The sequence below is a fragment of the Anopheles stephensi genome, unplaced genomic scaffold (genome assembly GCF_013141755.1).
Source record: "Anopheles stephensi strain Indian unplaced genomic scaffold, UCI_ANSTEP_V1.0 ucontig90, whole genome shotgun sequence".
In the NCBI taxonomy this organism is placed as follows: domain Eukaryota; kingdom Metazoa; phylum Arthropoda; class Insecta; order Diptera; family Culicidae; genus Anopheles; species Anopheles stephensi.
Window position 1 is genome coordinate 45,348 of NW_023405461.1, and position 23,159 is coordinate 68,506.

At 45.7% G+C, this 23,159-nt stretch overlaps 1 protein-coding gene across 2 annotated transcripts; it reads left to right on the forward strand.

The window, feature by feature from the left end:
* The first annotated feature begins 60 nt into the window (after positions 1 to 60).
* LOC118517277 (DE-cadherin-like) lies at positions 61 to 12,619 on the forward strand. 2 transcript variants are annotated; one of them, XM_036063251.1, is made up of 3 exons: positions 61 to 204; positions 2,164 to 2,758; positions 4,794 to 12,619. In XM_036063251.1, the coding sequence occupies exon 3, from the start codon at positions 5,192 to 5,194 to the stop codon at positions 9,851 to 9,853; it is 4,662 nt and encodes a 1,553-aa protein (XP_035919144.1). In that variant the 5' UTR covers positions 61 to 204; positions 2,164 to 2,758; positions 4,794 to 5,191; the 3' UTR covers positions 9,854 to 12,619. The 2 variants fall into 2 exon arrangements, with proteins under 2 accessions (XP_035919144.1, XP_035919145.1); XM_036063252.1 differs by lacking the exon at positions 61 to 204 and adding an exon at positions 211 to 351.
* Positions 12,620 to 23,159: the final 10,540 nt, after the last annotated feature.

Here is a 23,159-nt window from a genome sequence, read left to right on the forward strand (position 1 = left end):
GTTTTCGAAAACCGTTGAAATGTGACCACATTGATCGAAGTGGAAGCCCAAAGTGAACTTCGACTCCAGCAGGCTTTCCTCTCCCAGTAGTTGCGCTGAACGGACGTGTCTACGCAACGCTCCGTTAGTTTTTTGCTTTTTAACGTGGCGGTTTCTATTGTTTGTTGATTATCTGGAAATTGGAATATTCCGCTTTGTGCAAAGGTAAAATAACTATATTTTTACTAGTGGATAGGTGAATCTTTGTGTGAAGAGTTCCGCCTTCGATGTGCTGTGCCACCGTTGCCAAAGCTAATGTGTGCGTGCTTCCAGCACGACCAGTTTACTGTGATTCCAATCTGCGATCTACAGGTAGAAGAAGCAGAAATGTCGATTTGTCGCTCGCTACCAAAAGTGAAACACGCTAAACGATCGATCGATGGTGGAGTTGGAATTGAATGTGGTGCTTTTTAAGCGATTCAGGCCAAAGCGCCTCCCATATCAACGCGTTCTATTGCTGTTCGCCGTGGTACGGTGTGGCTATGATCATCGATCCCATCCAGGGAATATAGAGTGCACGCCAGACGAGAAGCAGCGAGTGTGGAAGAAGTGGTGTGCGGGCAGGTGAAAAGATAATTGCGAAAGGAAGGAGCGAAGAGGGCATACAAAGCAACCGGTGGTGCGTTGGTGTGCGCAGATGTGTGCGTGAGCATTCTAAAGGCGCTTGTGTTGTGTATTGGTTTGGTTAGTGGAGAGTCACCCGCAAAGGTGGGAAAGGTGAAGTGCACGGCGAAGGTGCGGTGTTTAAAGCTTTTTCGTTGTTTTCCTTTACCCACTCGTTCGTGCCAGCGTTGCGGAGAGTGTGTATGGTGGTGTTTGTGCTATATTCGAATACGAAGGCAGGAAGATAGTTAAAAAAAAGCACGAATAGCATAGCTTTCTTTGTGTGATGTGAAGAAAGAACGTGAATAAATGTGCTTCTTGGAGAGGTACCTACGTACGTGCGTATGTGTGTATGTGAGCGTGTGTGCGTGTTGACTATGCTCCCGGAATGCCAGCCGAGTCAAGCTTTAATATACCTGTGGCAAAGGTGTTATCCCTGCTGCATACGAGCATAGCGCATTGTAGATCGATGCCCGTGTCGAGGGCTACAGTGAGTCCAAAAAGATTGAACTAATCAGAAAATAAGTTTTGCCAAAGAAAGCGCGTTCTAGACTTACGTTTCATGACCGTCAGTGTAAAAACAATCTCATTGACGAAAACTTTTTGCGCATAGTTAAAACAGAATTTTAAGCTTTATTGTCCTTATAATAGTTACTTCATACAAAAATATGGCCAATTGTGAGTGGAACATGTTTATCGATACATCTATTATGAATCCCAATCATTAGTTTTACTTTAGCATGCCTACTATGCTCAAAACACACCATTAGACGCACAGGTAGACGAATACTTTTTGGACTCACTGTATATTTGCCATTGCAGATAGCATCGTATAAGCTATGCGGTAGTGTGCGTGTGTGTGGTGCTGTATTTGGAGTGCTTCACTATCAGCAAAAGGTGACGATCTCACCCATCACCGGGCAATAGAAGCAATTATGCATTTCTGCGTGCATGATTGCTTTACACATCTAAAGCTCTAGAGTTCGCTCTGTTCGCTCTGTGGCAAGAAGAAAAAAAAAAGTAGCGTTCGCTACAATCACCGATGACTCATCCACAATCCACCGACAGCTTTGTTCACGTTCGATCCTCAAATGCGTGATTATTCCACTCGTCTCTAGCAACGACACGAACGATTCGTTGCGTTCATCTAATCTATCGCAGCAAGCTAAGCCGTGGAGGAGATTGCAGGTCGGAAGACACGACGAGCAGCACGACGCAGCGCGCAGTGTCTGAGAAGATTAAATTCAATCTTGAACGCATGTAGTGCCGGAAAAAAAGAAGCTGAATTCGAGGTCAATTCCCTCGAATTCTCTCGACACGACGATGTCGCGTCGTTTTGATGCAACTTTATAGTGATGCATGTGTGTGTGTTTGAGTGCGATAGTGATAGTAGTGGTAGTGTATTGTTTATGCTCTCTGTAGTGTGGTTGGTTGCAACAATCGAAACCGTGATTCAACCGTGCATGGTGCAACAAAGGCAGCAAAAGTTATGTTTTGTATTTTTTTCCTTTCAATTTCCAGGATGCAGCTAAAGTGAAGTGTGTTTGACCATCGAAAGTAGATCAGTTTTGAAGTGGTGGTGCTGGTTCTACGGAATGCGAGAAACCTTGCGTGATTCACCAAAGTGCCTGTCTGTAGCGAGAAGTGCTCTACATTTGCATCAAAAATAGTTACAGAAATGCAATGTTCCGATTGTGGTGTGGAACAGAATATTTACACGCTTAAAAGTACATATCATCCGCTTGTAAGGCGATTGCTTTTCCGGTTTGGTGGCCATTTATGTGACCTGTTTTAGTACAACACATCCAGCCGTATGGTTGTCGCCTCTTCCTGTCGCGTACGTGACGTTCCGAGTGCAGTGAATGGAATTGTTATCGTCAACAAGAAGCAGCTTGATCGTCACAAACAGTGAAACATAAGCAAGGTACGGTACCGGACCGAAAGTGAGAAACTGCTCTACGATCGATTGTGTGTGTGTGTGTGTCTCGTTCCCATTATCAGATGAAGTTTGTGTGTGGTTCGAGATCGAAAACGAATCCGGCGTCGGGAACGCAAACACCAAGCGGACGGACAGGCGAGCTAAAGAAGATTTTGTCCACCGTGCACTAAGGCAAAGGTAAACTAAGCTTCCCCTTTTCTTCAATGCCTGAACCGACCCTGTCTGTATGTTCCTCAAGTCCCAGCTAACGAATATGCTAACACAAAGCAATGGCCAACCTTTTCTTGCTTTCGAGTTGGAATGATCTTCACACACCGGAAGGTATCTTCTCGCCGACGATCGTACTGCTCGCGCGCTGCTCCAATTTCCATGGTGCTTACCGCTTTCCGCCGCTTATATTTGTCTTTTCAGGCCGGAAGTAGGGCTAAAAGTAGATTTGAAGACAATTTTAAGGTTGGCAGCACGGTGGCATTTGTTGTTGGAGACTTCAGTTTGATATTTCACGCACTGTTGTTTTTAATTTTGTTACAAGCGCCTTTGAGCTCATGTGACTTATTTTAGGCAAAAACACAAATTTGTAAACACTGCCGGCTTTACCTTCGAACAAAGAAATTGGCGATGCAGAGAAGTAATTTTTATTCGATAACCAATTCTTCATAACTACAAGGTTATGAAGAATTGGTAGGTGTTCGCTGTCTACCATGGTTGAAGTCTCCGGATTTTGATTGAACGCTTGCGAACCATTTCACTGTATGTTTACGTTGAAAAGCTCTTTGGATTTTTAAAAAGGTTATTATTCTAAGTTAAATGCGAGAACTAAAGAATATAAGAACAAAAAAAAAGAATATTAGCGTAAAAAAAGAAAAAAATGCTTGGCAGCATTTATAAAAAAATAATAATTTACCTACCTTCTGAAGTATTTGTCTTCGAGCGGTGTCCTTCAGCAGATTCTAAAAAAAACTGAATAGACAAGGTTATCTATCCAATGCAATCAATAGTAAGAGATTGGTTTCATAACAAAAGAACAACCGCGCAAAGATAGTTAAAGGTTTGTTAGACTTACAAACGTTTGTAAATTCTTTGATAACCCGCATAATTCACAATCCTGCCTCGTCGATGTGCATATCTGTTGTTTTTAGAAACTTTTGGGAACAACTTATATGGGTCGCCGACGGGCTGGATAAGACGGGATTTTTAAGTATATCTTGGTTTAACTAAAATTATCATTTAAGTACATTTCTTGTAAAAGCTTTTGAAAGAGAGGGTAACCCATTGAAAATGGATTTTTTTATCTTCCGATTAAAAAAATCAAGATCGTTGTTTTGAATTAAGGAACTGATCCTTGCGCTGGTCATTATAGTTTTCTCACACACATTTAGGCTTCAATTGCAGCGGGCAGATCAATGCAACTTTTAATTGGCTGCCTTCAGATGAATAGCACCGAAACTGCAGGAGAATATTGGATGCGTGTTTACGACACAAAGGCTATTAAATCGATTTAACGATGTTGCACCAAGTGACCGTGCGATGCGTCGGTCAGATACAGATGTGGCAGTTTACCGAGGCTTGTTGTTTACTCCTTCGGTTTCTAAGATTATAAAAACAAATCAATGGCAAGACGCGTATGTTTTGGTATTGTTCATTAGCTGCGCGGCACTGACGTTGTTTTCCTACTAAAGCGATCGTTAAATCCCAAGTACGCGCTACAGAGCCTGCAGAAGAGAACGTTGAACGATGTGTTCTTATGACTGTGGTGCATTTTATTGCAAGTAATTGTAAAAAATAATAAGCGCCATAAATGTATGCCGATTAATGGGCATAAAAAGATTATTGTCATGATTTGTTCGTGACATCAATATGCAGATATTGTCGCCTGCAACGCAAAAGGCGAAGCTATTTTAATGTTTCAGGTGCTGCAATTACCTATATAGTTGCGTTGTACAAGGAAATGCAGTTTGAATAACAACTCTGTTTTAGTGCATCATCTTCAGTTAACATTAGAATCTCACTGGAACATAATGAAAACATAGTAAAATCTTCCGCTTCATTCCGACGACCGATAAGGTGGTCAAGTCATCGACCATCCTTTGCGAATGCTCATTATAAATGTTTCATAATACGGCTAACCGGCTGTTATCAATGCTTATGTTTTTATATACCGCAAGAAAACGAGGAAATTATAATCTTTTCACTGTTCTTTTTTCATTCGCAGATGTACGTCCGCAGATTGTTCGGTCTCGTCTGATTACTGGAATAACCTCCAGTGACTTGTTGGGCGACTTGATCTGCAAAAACCGTACAGATCGCTTGAATTCATCGGTGTAGGAGTATGGATGTGGCGTGACGGCAAGGCGGCAGGTTATGAATCTCAAACGAATGCTATTGCAGTATTGCTAAAAAGTGCAAATTATTACCTCTAAAGTAACAACGTACGTATATTGATAGTAAAACTTGGAGACCGTTTTTGTAGCTGCAAAGTATTGTGACGTTCGGATCCGGTGTCGACCAGATAGTGACCGCGTGACACACGACCACGTAAACGAGGTACGATAGTTGGGCGTGCTCCGCCAAAGGAGCCGTCGACGAACTACGATTCTATACGCACCTGCCATGTTAAGACGGGGCAGAAAGATGCGTCAACCAATGGCGCTATTTACCCTGTTCGTGTTGGCTGCGAGCTGGTACAGTTACGTGCCAACGGTGGTAGCAGCTAGTGAAGGCAATAGCATAAGCAGCCGGCCATTGCAAAAGCAGACAGTCAATCTTGCACCGAGCCATCGATTAGCAGGTGGTGTTAGTCAGTTGTATGACTACCAGCGGGAACTGTTTACCGGAGGACAGCGACGAAAACGGAGTGCATACAGCACTCAGTATGACAGCGGTAACGCGGTCAGTGTGAATGATTATTCTGAAGGTGTAGGGGGTCTCGTTAGCAGCAACATTGGAAGTGGCGGCTCGTCGAGAGAGTCAAACGTTGGTCCAGAACTGCTGCGTGACAATCGCAAACCCAGCTTCGTGGAGTGCGACAGTTACAAGCCGATGCTGAAGGAAGAACAGTCGGTGGGAACGCCGGTGATGCGTGTCACTGCGACCGATCCAGATCCTCGGCAAACGATCGAGTACAGCTTCGTGACAACACCGGGCGAGCGAGCCCGTTTCCGCATTGACAAGAGTACGGGCGAAATCACCACGGCTCACATCTTCGATCGCGACGAGCCGATACGTGAGAAGGAGATCTACATCACGGTACGTGCGACCGATAATGGACGACCTCGGCTGGATGATGTGTGTACCTTCAAGGTAACGATCCTTGACATCAACGACAACCCGCCGGTGTTCGATAAGGTGCGGTATGAGGAATCGGTCACGAAAGATATGAAAGCGAATCTGCGCGTAGCTACCATCTCGGCGACGGATATGGACGATGGAGATAACAGTATCATCAAGTACTCAATCGTGCAGCAGAACCCAGACAGCAGCTACTTCAAGATCAACGAGAACAACGGACTGCTCACGCTTACAAAGCCGGTCGATCGCAGTCCCGGGCAGCACTACTCGATTCGCGTAAGGGCGTACAATGTGGATTCGCAGGGTGAGGCTGTACAGGATGCGGAGGTAGACGTGAAAGTACGGGTTGTGGAATCCAATAAACTACCGCCTTACTTTACCAAGGTGCAAGCTGTGGCGATTGTGCTGAATGAAACGTTCAAGAACTACACCGAATCGTTGGCAGATTTCGAAGCCGAATCAAACATTCCCGAGAAACCGGAAGTGATCTTCGAACTAATTCAGGGTCGTGCTGAGCAAACGAATTCGAAGAATACATTCTTGTTGGAACAGATCAATAATACTGCCTCCATCAAGCTGGGAAAGACGCTTGATTACGAAACCGTGACGGAGTACACCCTCACAGTGAGTGTCAAAAATTCGCACGACCTGGTGGCAGAAACCGTGCTAAAGATCAAGGTTCTGGATGAGAACGACATCATCCCAGTGTTCACGGAAGTGACGTCGGGCACAATTCCAGAAGATGAGCCGCCCGGTACTCCTGTGATGCAGGTACGAGCGTATGATCTGGATGGAACTTCGGCCAACAATATTGTATCGTATCGGTTCGACGACGAAAATCAGCAGTTGTTCCATATCGACAGTCGAACGGGAAACATCACGTCGCTGGCTGAGTTCGACCGAGAAGCCACCGATTCCTACCATTTGAAGATCATCGCAGAAGACAACTCTCCATCAGCATTGTATAGAAACGGCAAGCCAAACAGTATCTCACAGCTGTTCATCATCAAGATTTCGGACAAGAACGACCATCAACCGAAATTCGTCAAGGACCACTTTGTGGCAGAAAATGTACCGGAAGATGCCAATATCAACACGGTAGTGATCGAAGTGACTGCGATTGATCAAGACACGGCTTCACTCATCACGTACAGCATTATTGATGGTAACGTGGGCGATGCGTTCAAGATTGATGAGAATACTGGTCGTATCTCGGTAAACAGTCGACTGGACTACGAAACAATCCGTGAGTACATGCTGATCGTGCAAGCGGACGATGGTATCTTCCAGGACAACGCGACTGTGTCGATAAAGATCGAGAACGTAAACGACAATCCGCCACGATTCATAGATCTCAGAAATGTGACGATTCAAGAAGAAACGATTCCGCCTGGTTGTATCATGACCATCCAAGCGTTTGACCCTGACATCGAGAGTCGAGACGAGCCTCAACACATTCGATTCTCATTCGTAAAGGAACAAGAAGACCTGTTGGAGATCGACGACAACGGATGTCTGCGGCTCAGAAAGGCGCTGGATCGCGATCCACCGCAAGGTTTTAAGAGCTGGCAGTTCATTATCACCGCAACGGACGAGGATGGCGCAGGAAAGAAAACACCGGCCACTGTAAACATTTTCCTCGAAGATATCAATGATAACGCACCGCATCTTTCGAACGCCATGCCAGTAGTGTGGGGAGAAAACCGCTCGCCAGGATTGATCGTGAGGCTGACTGCGGAAGACGTAGACGAAGCCCAGAACGGTCCACCATTCTACTTCAGCATTGATCCAAACGCACCGTACGAAATCAAAGAACGTTTCCAGGTGCAAGGTGACGAACTGTATGCGTTGGTCGAGTTTGATCGAGAGGAGCAGAAGGAGTATCGAGTACCGATCAGAATCAGCGACTCTGGCGAGGAACCAATGAGCGACGTCAGTATACTGCAGTTGGTGATTGGTGACGAAAACGACAACGAGATGCGGCCCGGCGAAAGTCGCATCTTCGTATACAACTACAAGGGCGAATCGCCCAACACAGAAGTTGGCCGTGTCTACGTGGACGATCCAGACGACTGGGATCTGCCGGACAAAACGTTCCAGTGGGACGATGCTACGCGCCATCAGTCGGTAGACTTCTTCGATCTGAATCGGGACACGGGTATGATCACAATGCTACAAGGTACTCGGGGCGGAGAATATGAGCTGAACTTCCACGTTGTTGAACAGTTGAGCCATTTCACACATAACGTCACAGCCAAGGTGACAGTCACGGTGAAGGAAATCCCCGAGGAAGCGGTCGACAAGAGCGGATCGATCCGTTTCCATAACGTAACGGCGGAGGAGTTCGTATCGCGTACACCTGGCCAACTCTCCACGCCCAAAGATCGACTGCAGATGAGCATTGCAAACACCCTGAACGTGAGTCGCGAGAATGTGGACGTGTTTACCGTTTTGAAGCGCGACAATGTCAACGGAACATTCTTGGATGTACGGTTTTCGGCCCATGGCAGTCCGTATTACGCACCGGAGCGACTGAATGGAATGCTCGGCTACCGACTTCGCCAGCTGGAAGAGGACGTCGGTCTGTCGGTGCTGATGGTGGGAATCGACGAGTGCATCGAAGAGGGTCGCAACTGTGAGCTTTCGTGCAAGAACACACTCTACAAGTCGAATGTGCCGATCGCGGTCTACACCAACACCAGCTCGTTTGTGGGTGTAAATGCGTTCGTGCAGGCGGAATGCGTATGCGAGGCTCCTCCACCTTCACTGACCTGTCTGAATGGAGGCTTCCTTGTGAACGATCGGTGCTCTTGCCCGGACGGCTTCGAAGGTCCGCACTGCGAGATGCTGGGCATCGGGTTCTACGGCAGTGGATATGCTCTCTATCCACCGATCAGTCCTTGCAACATGACACGGATCAGCGTAGAACTGTCACCGCACCAGGAAGATGGCTTGGTCATGTACATTGGACCGCTAAACTACAATCCTCGTCTACAAGTGCAAGATTTCCTGGCGCTGGAACTAGTGAAGGGACTTCCGGTATTGCTGCTCGACTATGGTAGCGGCACAACACGCATCGAACACCGTCATCGGTTTCCCCAGGGAAAACCTTTCACCGTCGAGATCGTGCTACAGCCCCAGACGATCGAGATGATCGTAGACAACTGCAAGCTGTCCACCTGCATGAGCCTGGATGCACCAAAAGGGCCGAATCGCTTCCTCAACGTAAATGCCCCGCTTCAGTTGGGAGGAGCAGCCGTCAATCTGGACTATCTCGGTTCGTTGTTTAACTGGACGTACGTGCCACAGGACAAAGGTTTCAGCGGCTGCATAAGAAACCTGACCATCAACGAACGTACGTACGATCTTGGTCTGCCGAGCCTGGCGAAGAATGCCGATCCAGGCTGCCAGCGGTCCGTGGCCGTTGCCGTGTCGTTTGGCATCGATTCTTACTTCCTGATCGCGATCATCGCCTGTATCGTGTTGCTGCTGATACTGTTGCTTGCGTTCGTCGTTCACAAAAAGCATCATGACGGTTGGCACGAGAAGGATATAGACGATATTCGCGAAACGATCATCAACTACGAAGAGGAAGGCGGTGGTGAGCGGGACGCAGAATATGATCTCACCGTGCTCCAGGGACCCCCAATCTATCTCGACAAACCGTACGGTAGCGATCTGCGACAGAAGGAATCAGCTACGGAGGTGCCCGATATTGGGGCGTTCCTTACCGACAAGAAGGATGCTTGTGACAAAGATGCGGACGCCTACCCGATCGACGACGTGCGACATTATGCGTATGAGGGCGATGGTAACAGTACGGGATCGCTGTCAAGTCTTGCTTCGTGTACGGACGAAGGTGACCTGAAGTTCAACTATCTATCCAACTTTGGACCACGGTTCCGCAAACTGGCCGACATGTACGGGGAGGAACCTTCCGACACCGACTCGAACGTGGATGACGACGAAGGCTGGAGGATATGAGACGAACGCACGGGTTTGGGCTTGTGTGTGATAACACAATAACTTCGTAGCGTGAGGCATCGAGTGAATGAGCGTGTATGTATGTGTGTATGAGCGTATGTTACTTTTCCTAATCAAACTAGGCGATAAAGAGACAATGTTGTGGTGTTGTCTTTTGTGATGATCTTCCGTTCAGTAGTACTGAACCACCGTATCTCAACGCTCGGAAAAAAACCGGAAGAGGACAATCTTCTTTAGGACAGAAATAAGTATTCTAACGCGCAGCAGCTAGTAAGGGGAGGGGACACACTAGTGCAACTTCATCAGCACCACTCCACGGAGCATGCTCCTGTTTTGCACCTATTTCTGGAAGCGATGGTGGTATGTCCGTTTTGGGAAAGGATCTGTGCACAATTTTAAACCCGAATCCATTAATCATGTTCCTACGAGTCTCAAACGTATTTTACTAATCGCACGAGTCGTCCTTCCATCTAGAAACAAAACGAGCTTTAGAACTAACTAAAGTTATTTATTTAGGCTGGAAACGTTTAAAAGCAAATTCTCTATTGATTTAGAAAGAAGGGTGCGAATACAGACTCTACTGCTGCGCATCCATCCTACTGCCATTTATGTTTATTTCGTGTATCCCGATGCTTCTGACTCCACACACTCTTATGCACAAAGCTTCAGATTGCTCCAAACGAGTCAAATGTCGTGCTCCATGAGTCAGCATTAGTTCGTGGAATGGAGTCAAGCAAAAAGCTTCCAACTCTTGGCACACGTACAACTATCCATTCCGTGCCGTATGCGTGGGTGATTAATAGTGCAAACATCCATCCAAACCAACGCGAACAAAGCAGCTAACGTGTTCAGGATGTGTTTTCTGTAGTTTGGAGAAAGGAGGGCCCTTCTAGGGTGTTTCCCGACGCCCGGCTGTCCCTTTTTGCCCCTTTTTGGAAGGATTCTTCCTGTTTTCGAACCGCGGTTTACGCGGCAAGCACAAGGGCTAACGATGACTCATGTGTGCGATCTGCCCTTTTGGGTCGAAGCGCGAGGCCCGCTAGTGTGTTGTGGTTGCCGAAAACCCCATCGTCCGCAAAGCATAGGAAGAGGTGTGTGTATGTTTTTTTTTTTTTAATTTCTGTAGTATTAGACTCGCGTTAGGGAACGGTATAGGACAATCCGCAAAGAATGAAATTCTACAGCTAGAATTATGGTTTAGGACTCCCAAAAGAAACAAACAAAAGAAAAGGAATTGTTAAACGGTGAGGGAACAGGAAAACTGATTCGGGGTTTTCCCTTTTCGCCATCGTTCATTCCAGTTTTCGTTATCCAAATCATTTTGTTTTTAAGCTTTATTTCTATTTCGTTATCCATTTTTTTAGCGTAAGCGTAGAACAAAACGAGAAAGCATCATAAGTTAACCCGGAATGCGGCGAAAATGTAGGGCTAACTCGGAATGCGGAACATAAGACTTTTATAGAAAAAAAAATCAAAACTTTTTCCTAATGTGCTATTGAAAGAAGGATTGTAATTGATGGAATTGAAGCGCGGAAACTATAGGCCTAGCATGCGTTGTGCTGTAGCTGCTGCAGAACAATGTACTTTTTCGTCTAGCTAATGTAGAGAATAATCGATAATACATCTGCATTTAGGTAGAGGCCGGTTTTTAGTCCCATTAAGATGAAAATAGTCGCTAAGATTAGATAGAGCTGAAGAGATAACGAATGTGAGCAAAAACGAACGAATTAAACAATGCGATACACAAAAACAATCCACAAAACGCATGCAAGTTGCATCTCCTCCGACCAGAAAGTGTACTTCTAGAGAGATCGAAGCTTATTGTGAAGCTTATTTTTACCGTTCAGCAAAAGACATCGATCGAATGTAGCGCATAGAGCACGTTAGGGATGTAACATAGGAAGAAAACAACAGAGCAAAAACCGTAAATCAGCTGCCTTAACATTCACCATCCACCGTTCGTGGCCGTGCGGTGGGACGATTTGGCTTTCAGTAAGCTGTCCGCCGCCGCCCCGGTCAGCGATCAGAGAAGACATATATATTTTTGTGTATTTATTAGCTAGATGAATCGGTATAAACGGCGGCAGCTCTTAAGGAAGTGATAGAACGGTACGAACAAAATGTGTATGGAAGTTGGTTGTAGGTTGTATAAATAGGAACGAAAGAGCACATGGATTGTTGTGGAGGTTTGGTGCTGGGTCGCGTGGTGGCACAAGGACGGGCGGCGCTGTGCTTTACGTCATACGTTTTATGTGTATAGTTGAAGATTTTAACACTTTTCCTCCGAAGTCCTCTCCACGAGAACCGTTCTAGTTGCGAGGGAGGGAAACACAAGACACAGAACAGTAGATTAAGTACATTCGGTAGGAAACAACGAACAAAACACAAAAGCACTGCAGTAGGGGCGTTGTATAGTGCCGCATTTTAAACGCATAGAAAAGACATAGCTGTAGGAGGAAGCGACAGGTTACAGACGTCGGTTGAACTATTGCATTGCTTGAACAACAACAACATTTTTTCAAACGTACTTTTCCCTCCGTATGTCTATAGGCTCAACATTCCAACACAGTTCTTTAGTCATCGAAAATGACAATTTTTACCGTTCAGTATATATATTTAGCGAGCGTCCGTTTTTGAGTGCGTTTCGTGTGGAAATTAGGAAGCTATAAGTTTTTAGAATCTCTTACTTTCTTTTTAACGGTCACATTGCAGCTATTGCCGGGAACAACAGTTTAGTTTTTAACCATTTCTGTAACAAAAAAAAAAGACAAACAAATCTCATCCATAAAATAGTGAAAAACAGCGTCTTTGCTTCTTGCCCGTTGTTAGGTCGCATGTAACGAGCATTTGAAGGAAACAGAAGGTGTTAGAAAGGTGATGATTGCAACCACCGGCAGTCTACTATAGCTTCCTCCAGAGATAAAGGCACCGGTCGTGTGCGTAGTGTGTCTTCAATAGAACGAATGTACAGGGTCGGATAACATGGAATATAAGTGAAATATTTTTATTTCAAAAATAATAGTAATGCTTCCCTTACTAGAATTGAGAAAATTATGTCGATTAGTTTGCTCCTGACGGTTCCTGGACATTTCGGACGAGATGACGGTATGAAGTGTAGTACTAACTATACCAAGACTTTCAGAGGTAGGATTTTTTTAATTCTTATGTCGCTTTCATGCTTTAGCCAGACGGGTTCTACGGAACTTCCTCAGCGAACTTTTTTCTTTCGTAGGTTCCCTACATAGAAGCATTATTATTCCCTCTTCAGCATTCGCCAATATTCTACAACGCAATGCTGATTGCCCTAATCCAACAGAACCATACTTTCGAACGACCGGGAGAAGGAAAAAGCGAAACCCATGATGGACGGCTGAAAGAAACTGAAATTGATCCACTTCTTCAAAACTGCCATGAATCCGTGCGTGTTCCCGTAACTTTGAAATTGAAACTAGACGAGACGCTGCTTGTGGTGTCGTTTTCTGAAGTGTGCGCATTCAAAGGCAGCCGGGATAAAGCGAAGAACGATCGATGATGACAACGGTGCGCTGCGATAGTTGCTTGAGGTTGTGCTGTCGTCCCTGCTTCTTACAACCCCTCTGCTGGAACCTGTCTTTCAACGGTGCTAGCTGAAAGGTCTTATGGAAGAGAGAAATTCTGGCACAGTGATATACGGCGAACGTTTTAATGTTTTTCAAGATTTTCCCACTTTCCAGAACGGACGTTCCTTGTTGCTGCACGATCAGCAACATCAACCTAACGGGTAAAGCGTGGTGAAGCCTCCTCTTTTTCGTTCTCGCGCGTCTTACGGCTTAAACCGTTTGGTGCAGTGTGCTTTTTGAATTTTCATTGCTTATACAGACCCACGAAGCAGTGTCTCAGATGCGCTCTCTGTATAGTCTAAGCCCAGCTTGTAGATAAAGCGGATAGTGCGAAGAGGAAGCGAAGACAACACCGTTAATTCGTGACTGGTGGCAATATTGGCTGCATTTAAAAACAATGATTCACATTATGCTGGCAGTGTGTTAGGTGTGTGTGTGTGTGTGTGTATTTGTGTGAGATCAAGAAGATCGAGTTGAACCGAGTGGTTTGCGGTTAAGAATGAAAACAGTGTTAGTCATTTTGTGACAAGAGTGTGTACAGTTTAAAGTTCTTACTACGGCGCCACCACGACCCCTGTTACGATCGTGAATCATTCGTCATCACGGTGTCATCACGATTCTCCATCATTGTCGCTGTCGTCACACGTTGGACTGCGGACGTATCACGCCGGATGCTTCAGGATAAAAAGGTACGTGTTATTTATGCATACACAATTTACAAGCCCTTCCCTTGTTTCGTACTATAGTTTTGACAAGAACAAATCATACTCTCAAAAGATAAATATATAGCGCTCGTTCACAGAGTGGATGAGCAAATATTTATAAGAGCATGTGAAAGACTAATTACTTAAAGCCATCCAGATCCCATCTCGTGTCGAGAACCCTCTATCTACGGACGAAAAAAAACGATCAACACCCTCAGAACAAATGTCTTCCTTCCTAGACCACGTTCAAATTTCAACGGCTAATTCCGTGTTTGGATGGGGTCATGGAAAGGTTAAACCTGGCTAAAAGTGTTCTTCTTAGAGGAAGAAGATAAGCTAAACTATTCATGGGGGGATTGGTGGTAGCAATTCATTCTAGACATAAGCGATCATTTCTACAAGACATCAACTGATCGTTCTATATTGGCAGATAGCTTGACTCACTGTAAGTTGTAATGACTTGCATTACAAGATACGGTGGCATTCCTGTGCTCCAAAATATTCCTTATTGGTTCTATAGAAACTAGAGCATCATGCGACGGGATATTCCCACCCGAAAGGTCTATACAACCCCAATCACCAACACCAACAGCTTATTTGCGCATAGTTCACAAAGCATTTCGCCAAGACCAATACGACGGGCAATGGCTGCGCTGTCTGTCTAGTGCCTCTCTTCCGATGCCTCGATTCTTCGGTTCGCCGCTATTGCTATGTCCGGCTATTATGCTCGTAGCTTTCCAGGTCACTGCATCACAACCACCATAGTCTATGACCTCATTCTCCAAGACACACGCACACACACCACGTACGTTCGCGCGTGGTTCATGAGTTGGAAAAAAAAGTGGAGCCACATAACAGCGCGGTGCAGCTAGTCGTTGTACTTTACCATCATTCAATTTCCTTCTGTGCTGTGAGAACTCTTTTCCATGTTGATAATGCATCATTTTAAAATTTGATCGTTAAATGTCCCATTGAATTACTTCTAAATATAGAAATATGGAACAACTATCATTGTAATCTATCAGAGTCATCGATGATTTATTTGCTTTCAAAATCACATTTGCTGCAAACCAATCTGTTTGTAATGACACAAATTATTTCTAGGGATTTTAAATAGTCGTTGACATCATAAAAAAGGTAACCAAATATTGTGTATTAGTCATCTTCTGCTGTAACTTGTGTCTCTTATCGTAAAATCATTAGATGCAATCGATATTCCCTGTCATGCAGGAATATCGATTGAATCGAAAAGACTGCAGAAATTCGTGAAGTGATCTTCGAACTAATTCTTATACCCGAACCGATCTTAAACTTAAGGTTTATGATAGGGTTTACTTCACAATCTATTGTCCTGACGTATATAAGGCGAATAAAAAATTGCACGAAGTTTAGTCCATGAATATTTTGCGAGTCGAAAACATTTACCCCTCTAGCAAACACGTACCATGTAGCCACTGTGCTGACTGTGAGTCAGTAAAGCACACACGGCATAAAGTTTTCTACTGCCTACGCAGCTTAGAATGAAAGAAAGATCAACACAGCAGAGCAAGCAAGGGCATAAACATCCCGGGGCGAAAGTGCCTGCTACCCAGCTCGCCCCGGGTTTTTGTTTTGTTAATTTGACTTGTTCAGCGAACCGCTTGACTCATGAAGCAGCAAAAGGGTATATCTTGAGAACAAGATCGCGCACTTAAGAAGGTTTCCACAACGCACCACGTACCAGGATGGTTGTCGGCGATGTACGTTTAGCTGGTCGTTTATTTGGGTCTTGGTAGAGCGGTAGTTATTCGGCTGTTAGCTATTGAAATATATTTGCTTCCATCAGTTCCAATGCTTGCACGGTGGAAACATTAACCAGATGTGTTCTTCAAAACAACTGGCTATCGTCGAATATCTGACAATGGGTGTTAAAGTGAAGATTAATTGAATTTCGGACTGACTCGTTCGATAAGCCCTGATTAGAACCCACTATCGGACGTGTTAGTAAACTTGGTGAATACGGTAGATCCCTCGCTTAATTTTTAGGCTTCATGTAAGGTAATCTTGAATGGATAGATTACTAAAAAAATAAGAAATTTGGCCAGATTATCCCCTAGAAACGTCTGTCATTATTTCCATGATCCTGTGGTCAATGTGTTGAATACGTCATGAGAACGACACCAAACAGCCTACCCTTTTTGAACAACCAGGGGAAGCACAGATAGATCTAGCAATGCAGGACATAAACCCTTTTTTGTTTGTATCTTGTTTACTAGCCCCTATATCATACATACAGTTCTTCTCCTAACTTTACAAGAGGAAATCGGAGCCATAGTACGATGTAGTACAGCCATAGTCGTATGTAGTGCAACAACTTCCAGCAGAACGCTAAAAAATGGTCCCATTCGGAAATGTGAAGGTAAAATAAGAGGAATGGCTACTCTACGCCCTATGATGGGCCGCTGAATGTCAACTGTGTACACGACGGACAGAGATCTCATATGACAAGAACCGAGTGAACTTCACAACCATCACGCTTCATCGGCAACTGTTTGTTGCCTGTTCCGGGAAGTATAAAATCATACACATTGTACCAAAGGCCCCAGCCCACAGCCTCGGGCAGAGGCCACACGGTATCGACTTTCTGCTCCCAGCGCCCAGCGATGATGATGATGTCTCGCGCCCGCACTACAAACCACAGACATCGAAGGGACCTATCGAGGCGTAATTATTTGTTTGTTGGAAATCTCCACCACTACTTCATATAGCCCCTCCTGCTGGTCAACTAGACCCTGACGATGGAGGACTGGAGGATCTCGATTTCATCCGAGTCATACGATTATGGGATCATGTTTTGTTTACGCTCAACTTGATGTCACGCAAGCCAGCAGAGGAAGTGAAGCGAACAAATCAGTGATGTTAGATGTTTTGAATGTGGATTGCTAGAGAACACGCCGGAAAGATCTCGTGCTAGTGGGATGAATATTTTGTGTCGGGTGCATCCTATTGTTTTTTTTCTATTCCTCAAACCTGGGCTCCACTGTGACTCCAAACAATCCGATACACTTTCGCCCGCTCGCATGCCTGCCAATTGATCTCACCGTGTTACGATCGAGGAAGAAACAGTAAGGCACACGGGGGCAGCTTTTCGGGGTGCTGCGTCTCTGCTGCACCGTGGGACGTAGGGTAATTGAAATGTTGCGTGTGCGATGTTGTGTGTGATTCCTTGAGCTGATGGAGTAAAAGTGGAGCACGCGTACACTCACGAGATGTGTGACGCTCCGAAAGCACCTACGAAAGCGATTCGGTTGCATTGATTGGTGGTTGGTTGTGGCGATCGCTCGAACCAAGACTCGGTCGAGTTAACTGATTCGAATTGGTTGATTGATCACTCACTTTTTGTTTACTTTCATGCATCAATCGATCCACTTCCGCTGTATGGAGTTGGGGGTTTTTCTGTTTTCGTTTGCATTTCTCACACCTTTCTCCTTCGTTTCACCTTTCCACGACGGCTACTGGGCCGGCCGGTGGGCATCAGATCGCCACGAATTAGATTGAAATTGTTTAAAAAGTGAAACCATTAGACATTTCATCAACGTCCGTAACGGTGGGAGATTCGATTCCGCGTGGAAAAACATTCTGGAACGGCTAATCATTTCGGTATCTTCATTAGGCTCGATCAACGCCTTTTCCGAGACGAAAATTGGGAATGAGGTGCAACGTTTCGATTGCTTGATGAACCCTTGCCGACGATCATCAAAGAAAAGGGCGGTTAAACTGTTGTTCCAAAGATTCCAAAGCGTCTCCCCGTTTTCGGCAGACCTTTTCGGTCAGAGTAAGGAGACCGTTCGATGGTGACGGTGAGTCATCGTCATTCATGAACGACTTAGGAAGCTTTTTCTTTATAGGTAAGAGACCTCCCATTTAGCGGGAAACACCCTTCCGCACTGGCCAAGGGAGGGAGATGAGTAATGGCGACCAGTGGTGTACGCGCCATCACCACTACACGGACACGCGCCTGCAGCGCTAATACCCCCAGCGGTGATCTTACCGGTTCTGGGCGACTGAGGTTAGTGTTGGTGCCACAGTGTCGCGGTCACTGATTTAAATGGCAACTGGCGATTGATTCGACCGTGTTTGTTACCTGCCCATCACACCATCCCACCCGAAGGAAGAGGCTTACCTCATCCGGCGAGCTTAATGAATGTCTCGTAGTAAGGGAACGAAGATTACCTCCAAGATCGCCGGTCGGGAAACGATCGGCGGCAAAAATGCAACATTCCTCTGAGACAGCGCATTCCCTTTGCGGGGTTGTCTTGGAGCTGACACACACTCAAGGGCAGAAGATGGCGACGGTGACTGGATTCCCCACCGTGGGGACGAGATACGAAACGAGTTTGCTGTCGTGTGCAACTTTCCGGTGTTGTGTATTGCGGGCCTTTGTGTGCAGTGCGGCATTCATGCGTTGGTTGGAATATTGAAAGTAGAGATATTTTTGAAGTAATTTCAGACCCTCTGATGCGTAGAGAAGCTGGTCAGAATTATTTGGAGAGTAGGACTAAGACGTGTAAAATTCCTAGATTACATCTTCTCTCATCGCCAACTGTAAGTGGTGTGTGTACCCGCGTGCAAGAGATTCAATTGTAATTGGGAGGGGTTATTGGGGTCAGTCTGTAGCGTAAGAATGGACAAGAGGCGAGTCGCGAGTGCCACAAGATGATGAACGCTTGTGCGCGTGATTCAGATTCACTCCAAGCCTTACCCGTTCGTGTCACACCGTTTTGGTGGCAGCAAAGGAAAGTGAGCGAAATAGATTAAAATTTTGCTTTTTGAAGTTTCAATTTCAATTTACGTTGATTGATGAATGGATCGATGGAAGCGATTGGTTCAGTTGTGTTATCGGGTTTCCAATGCGTTTTTCATTTCATTGGTTGCCTGTGCCTTAATAGTGATAAATCGATTACTAATCGTTGGAATCGTTTTGCCGCAAGAAGGCGACCGACCTGTTTTTTTTACAAAATAATTTAGAATCCTCCTGTTTTTCATAGGCCAGCTGTCCACAGAAGGGCGTTTTTCTCCTCTTTCCTTATCTTCAGCAGCAAAACCCTGGCTCGGTGCAACAGAATAGCTAAGCTGCAGAGCGAACCGAACCAGCTAACTTCTCGCTTGGGTGGTTTGTCCAAATAAGTGAACCTTAGCTAACGGGACAACCATAAAAAAGCGGGCAAATAGATACCAAACAAAAATAGTAAATATTTAAACTCAATTCCATCGTTTTGCCATGGCCTCTTTGCAGTACCTTCTGCCATAGGTTTATCGCATTTCTCTAGTCTCGTTGTAGCGCTACAAGTTCTGCTACACGGCAAAAGAACGCATGCGAGCTCACAACCGCAATCGCTTAAGCCTCACTAGCGAACGGTCCGTCCGCTTCAGATCTGATCTCTCGTATATGCTTGCCATCGTGGCCCAAAAGAAAAGGGGCGAATCCGTTTTTAGCGAAAGACTTTGGAAACACTCCAGCCAACGCTGTACATCTTTTCCAACGCTGTGCGCCGAATCGACGGGAAACGCAAGCAAGCAAACAAACCTACAAACAAACAAGAGATATGTGCTGTTTGTTTACGCAAGATCTGTCCGTGTTTTGGGCACAAATGCACAAATATTATTCCGCGAGACGACGTGCACTAGAGTATGTCGAGCAGCGTGTGTTCTGACCAAATGCAATGTTAAGACTCTTCGGGATGCTTTTCAACGGAGCAGATGATGATCTCCTAGAGCAGTTTCGATTCGGTAACGTAGATTACGGAACCGGGGATTTTAAAAAAATTTCCTTCCAAGCTCAGGTACCGAATCACAGCCCGAAGAAGAAAGTGTTGATGGGTAACCTTTCGGAAATTCCTTAGCTTCTCCTTGCGAAAGCGCAAACATGGCGGACGGGAAAAAGGTTGCGAAACCTCCGAAACCCGTGAGAAACGAGTGGGGTTAAAAACGGTCGACGGTGCTGTAAATCTTTGTTCCCCGTTTATGAGGGTTGCATTTCTTTTGCCGGTCCGGGAATGCATTCCGGTTTACACCCCTAACACCGCGTTTATGCATTTATGAGGGTCAGAGATCGTCAGAACGTAGAGGATGTTCTTTCGCGCTGGTAAGATCATAGAGATGTATCTGATGCTAACGAAAAGAAAATGCGATACGTTAGAATTAAAAATTTAGAAGGTTTTTTCGTAATAAGCTCAGATGTTCAATAAGTAGGAAAAAAGGAGTTTAATTTTATTAGCCTATTCATATGCCGCTAATTAGCTTTCATTCATAGCGAATGCGCGTACACAAAGTAGCACCCGGGAAAGGAAATTGTGTCTACTGCCGCTACAGCTGGAGGTCAACGGTACGGCGGTCGCATACGCACTCGCGTCTTCACTTTCTTCTTGCGCTCATTAGCTCAAGGATATGGTTTGGCGAAGGCTAACAAGCCGTGCATGATTTGCAATTGCGTGCATCATCATTTTCATAACTAACGAACCATCCAACCTCGTCTCTGTCGTCGTCCGTCCTTTGCTATGGATGCTATGCACTCGCCTGCCGAAGAACCCGCAGCATGGAGAACCGACGAAAAGGAAAGAACACAGATACGTCCTCGGTATACAGCAGGCAGGGCATGCAAACGACGTCGCTCGTCGTAAGAAAACAAACACCCGATTTGGAACGCAAAATAAGCAACCTCCAGGCAGGCGTCTGAGAATGTGCGAACGAAACATGGTGCGCGTTGGTGCGACATACTTAGGCTTAAAGAAAAAACCCCGGCAAATCTGTCACCATCAGCTGCAGCATATGATGTTACCGTTACCGAGCGCAATGTGTGTTGCGCAAAATGATGCATCCTGCAGCTAACTAGCACCGAGAGGCATCAGATCCGGGTTTCGCATTTACCACTGTGTTGTGGCCGAAGATCGTGCCAAAGACCCATCGAACGTGCTGTTGGGCGAGCAGAAAGAAGAATTTATTTCATCCCCCCAACCGTATGTGTGAGTAAATAATTAAGAAATTATTCATGCCACCGCAACGAATTGGTACGCTTCCAGGGGCACGTTTTCGAACGCGATCGCGATCGAAGGGAGCAGTCCAAAATCAATCTTATGTTTCGCGTTGCGAGCAGGGAAAAGAAAAATCATTTTACAGCTTCTCGTACTTAAACGTTTCCGTTCGCATTCTTTCCATTTCTTTTTTCTCTCATCATACACAAAACTGAAGTTTAAAATGAAATTATTTCAGTGCCGAGAACCGGGTGAAGGGGCATGTTTTAAACACGATCGCTCCATGTTCCAAACAATGATGTCATTATGCGGTGCGGTTGTTGGTCGCTGCGACTGCTGCTGCCGCTGCTGATCGTAAATCTTTAATTTATGGTAAGATTTTTTGGTACAACAACCTCCGAAAAAGTCGCCTCTCGCCATTGCGACCACCACCAGCCGCCCTCCATGGTGTTTCGTTTAACTGCTCTCGAGTACAAGATGTCACCCAAGCACCACCGAGTTGATTTACGCATAGAGATCATTAACGTAAATCAAAAGCCACGCTCTCTCTCTCTGTCTGGGGGTGGTAAAGACCCCATGAACGTTGCATGCAATTGCAATTCCAACGGCCAGTTGGGCTGCTATGGTCAGAACGTGTCGGGCGCGTACGACGATGATTTGCGTGCGTCGGCGATGCGATGAAACGGACTCTTTGTGCGTTTGTCGCCGTTTGTCGTGTCCTCCCCATTGCACGCAGCACACTGCTACAGAAATATCACCAGAAAGCGTCATTAGGTAATTGTTAATTAATCAGCAGCTTCAATCAAAGTACTGCTGGACGCAAGATCGCTCCGGACTGACAACGACGATCAGATGATGGTGAAGGGTTTAAAGTTACACGCTTTTGGTTGGAGAAATCAAAATCTGCTGGTTTGAAAATCACGACAACAGTTGGTATCGCGTTCGAGTGGTTCAATTTCAAATGCGGGCTGGAACCGAAGGAGATGGATTGGAGGTGATTATTCTAGGCTGGAGAGGAAGCGTTAGAATTGATTGAACAAAATCGATCTTGTCAAACGCGCGCATCTGAAGTTCAACTAAATGCTTTCCCTGAACAAAAAAGAAAATGCTGTTGCAACACCATCTCGAAAGGGAACTACTGTTAGTTCTCTCCCCAAGCTATGATAGATCATCGCTTTCAGCGATCTTGGGCCGACGAACCGGCACAGGCACAGGGAAAGTGAAATGGAAATCTCGAACGAGAGAGCAGTAGAGCAGTAGAAGATGCGGCACGGGGAAAGGATTGATGAGAACTCCACAAACAACCCATTTGTTGAAGCGCGAGTACTGCTGGAAACCGCGCACGGAACGACCACCAATTTTCGGTACCGCGTTTAAACCGCGGCACTGATTTACGGATGCGTTTCTTCTCACCACCCCATCTGCTAGCACGGTCTCGAGATCGCTGTGGCAGAAGAGGAATATTCCAAGCTCCAAAAACAGGGGACCACAACCATATGACGTGTGTGCATCGGGAACGTGAACTTAGACGCGTGGTGTCGTGCGGGTTGCCTGGGACCGGGTGTACTCGACCACGATTCATCTTGAAGATTTAATTAATTTCTCGTTATTGTGTTAACCGGGCCCGCAACACAAAAGGGGTCACGGTACCCCTGTTTTTTTTTCGGTGGATTTAATTTCTGTTGCTCCTTGAACGGGCTTGCAGCGTGCTTCACGTCCCTTAAATCGCGAGTCAAGACAGCCCGTAAGCGGTTGGCTGTGGCTGAGTAATGAGAAACACATTAGAGATATCATTGCTTTTTAAATGCTTCTCGCAACGGAAGATTAACGCTGATGCTGCTCTGCCCGTTCGCCTAGGGTCGTATATGTAGTGTGTGTGTGTGCGTGTAGTGCAAGCGATAAATTTCCCAGCCCGAGAAAAAGCCTCCCCGATGGATGGGTGTGTTTGTCTGTTGCAAGTGTTTCAATGTTTGAACAATGCTAATCCCTGTGT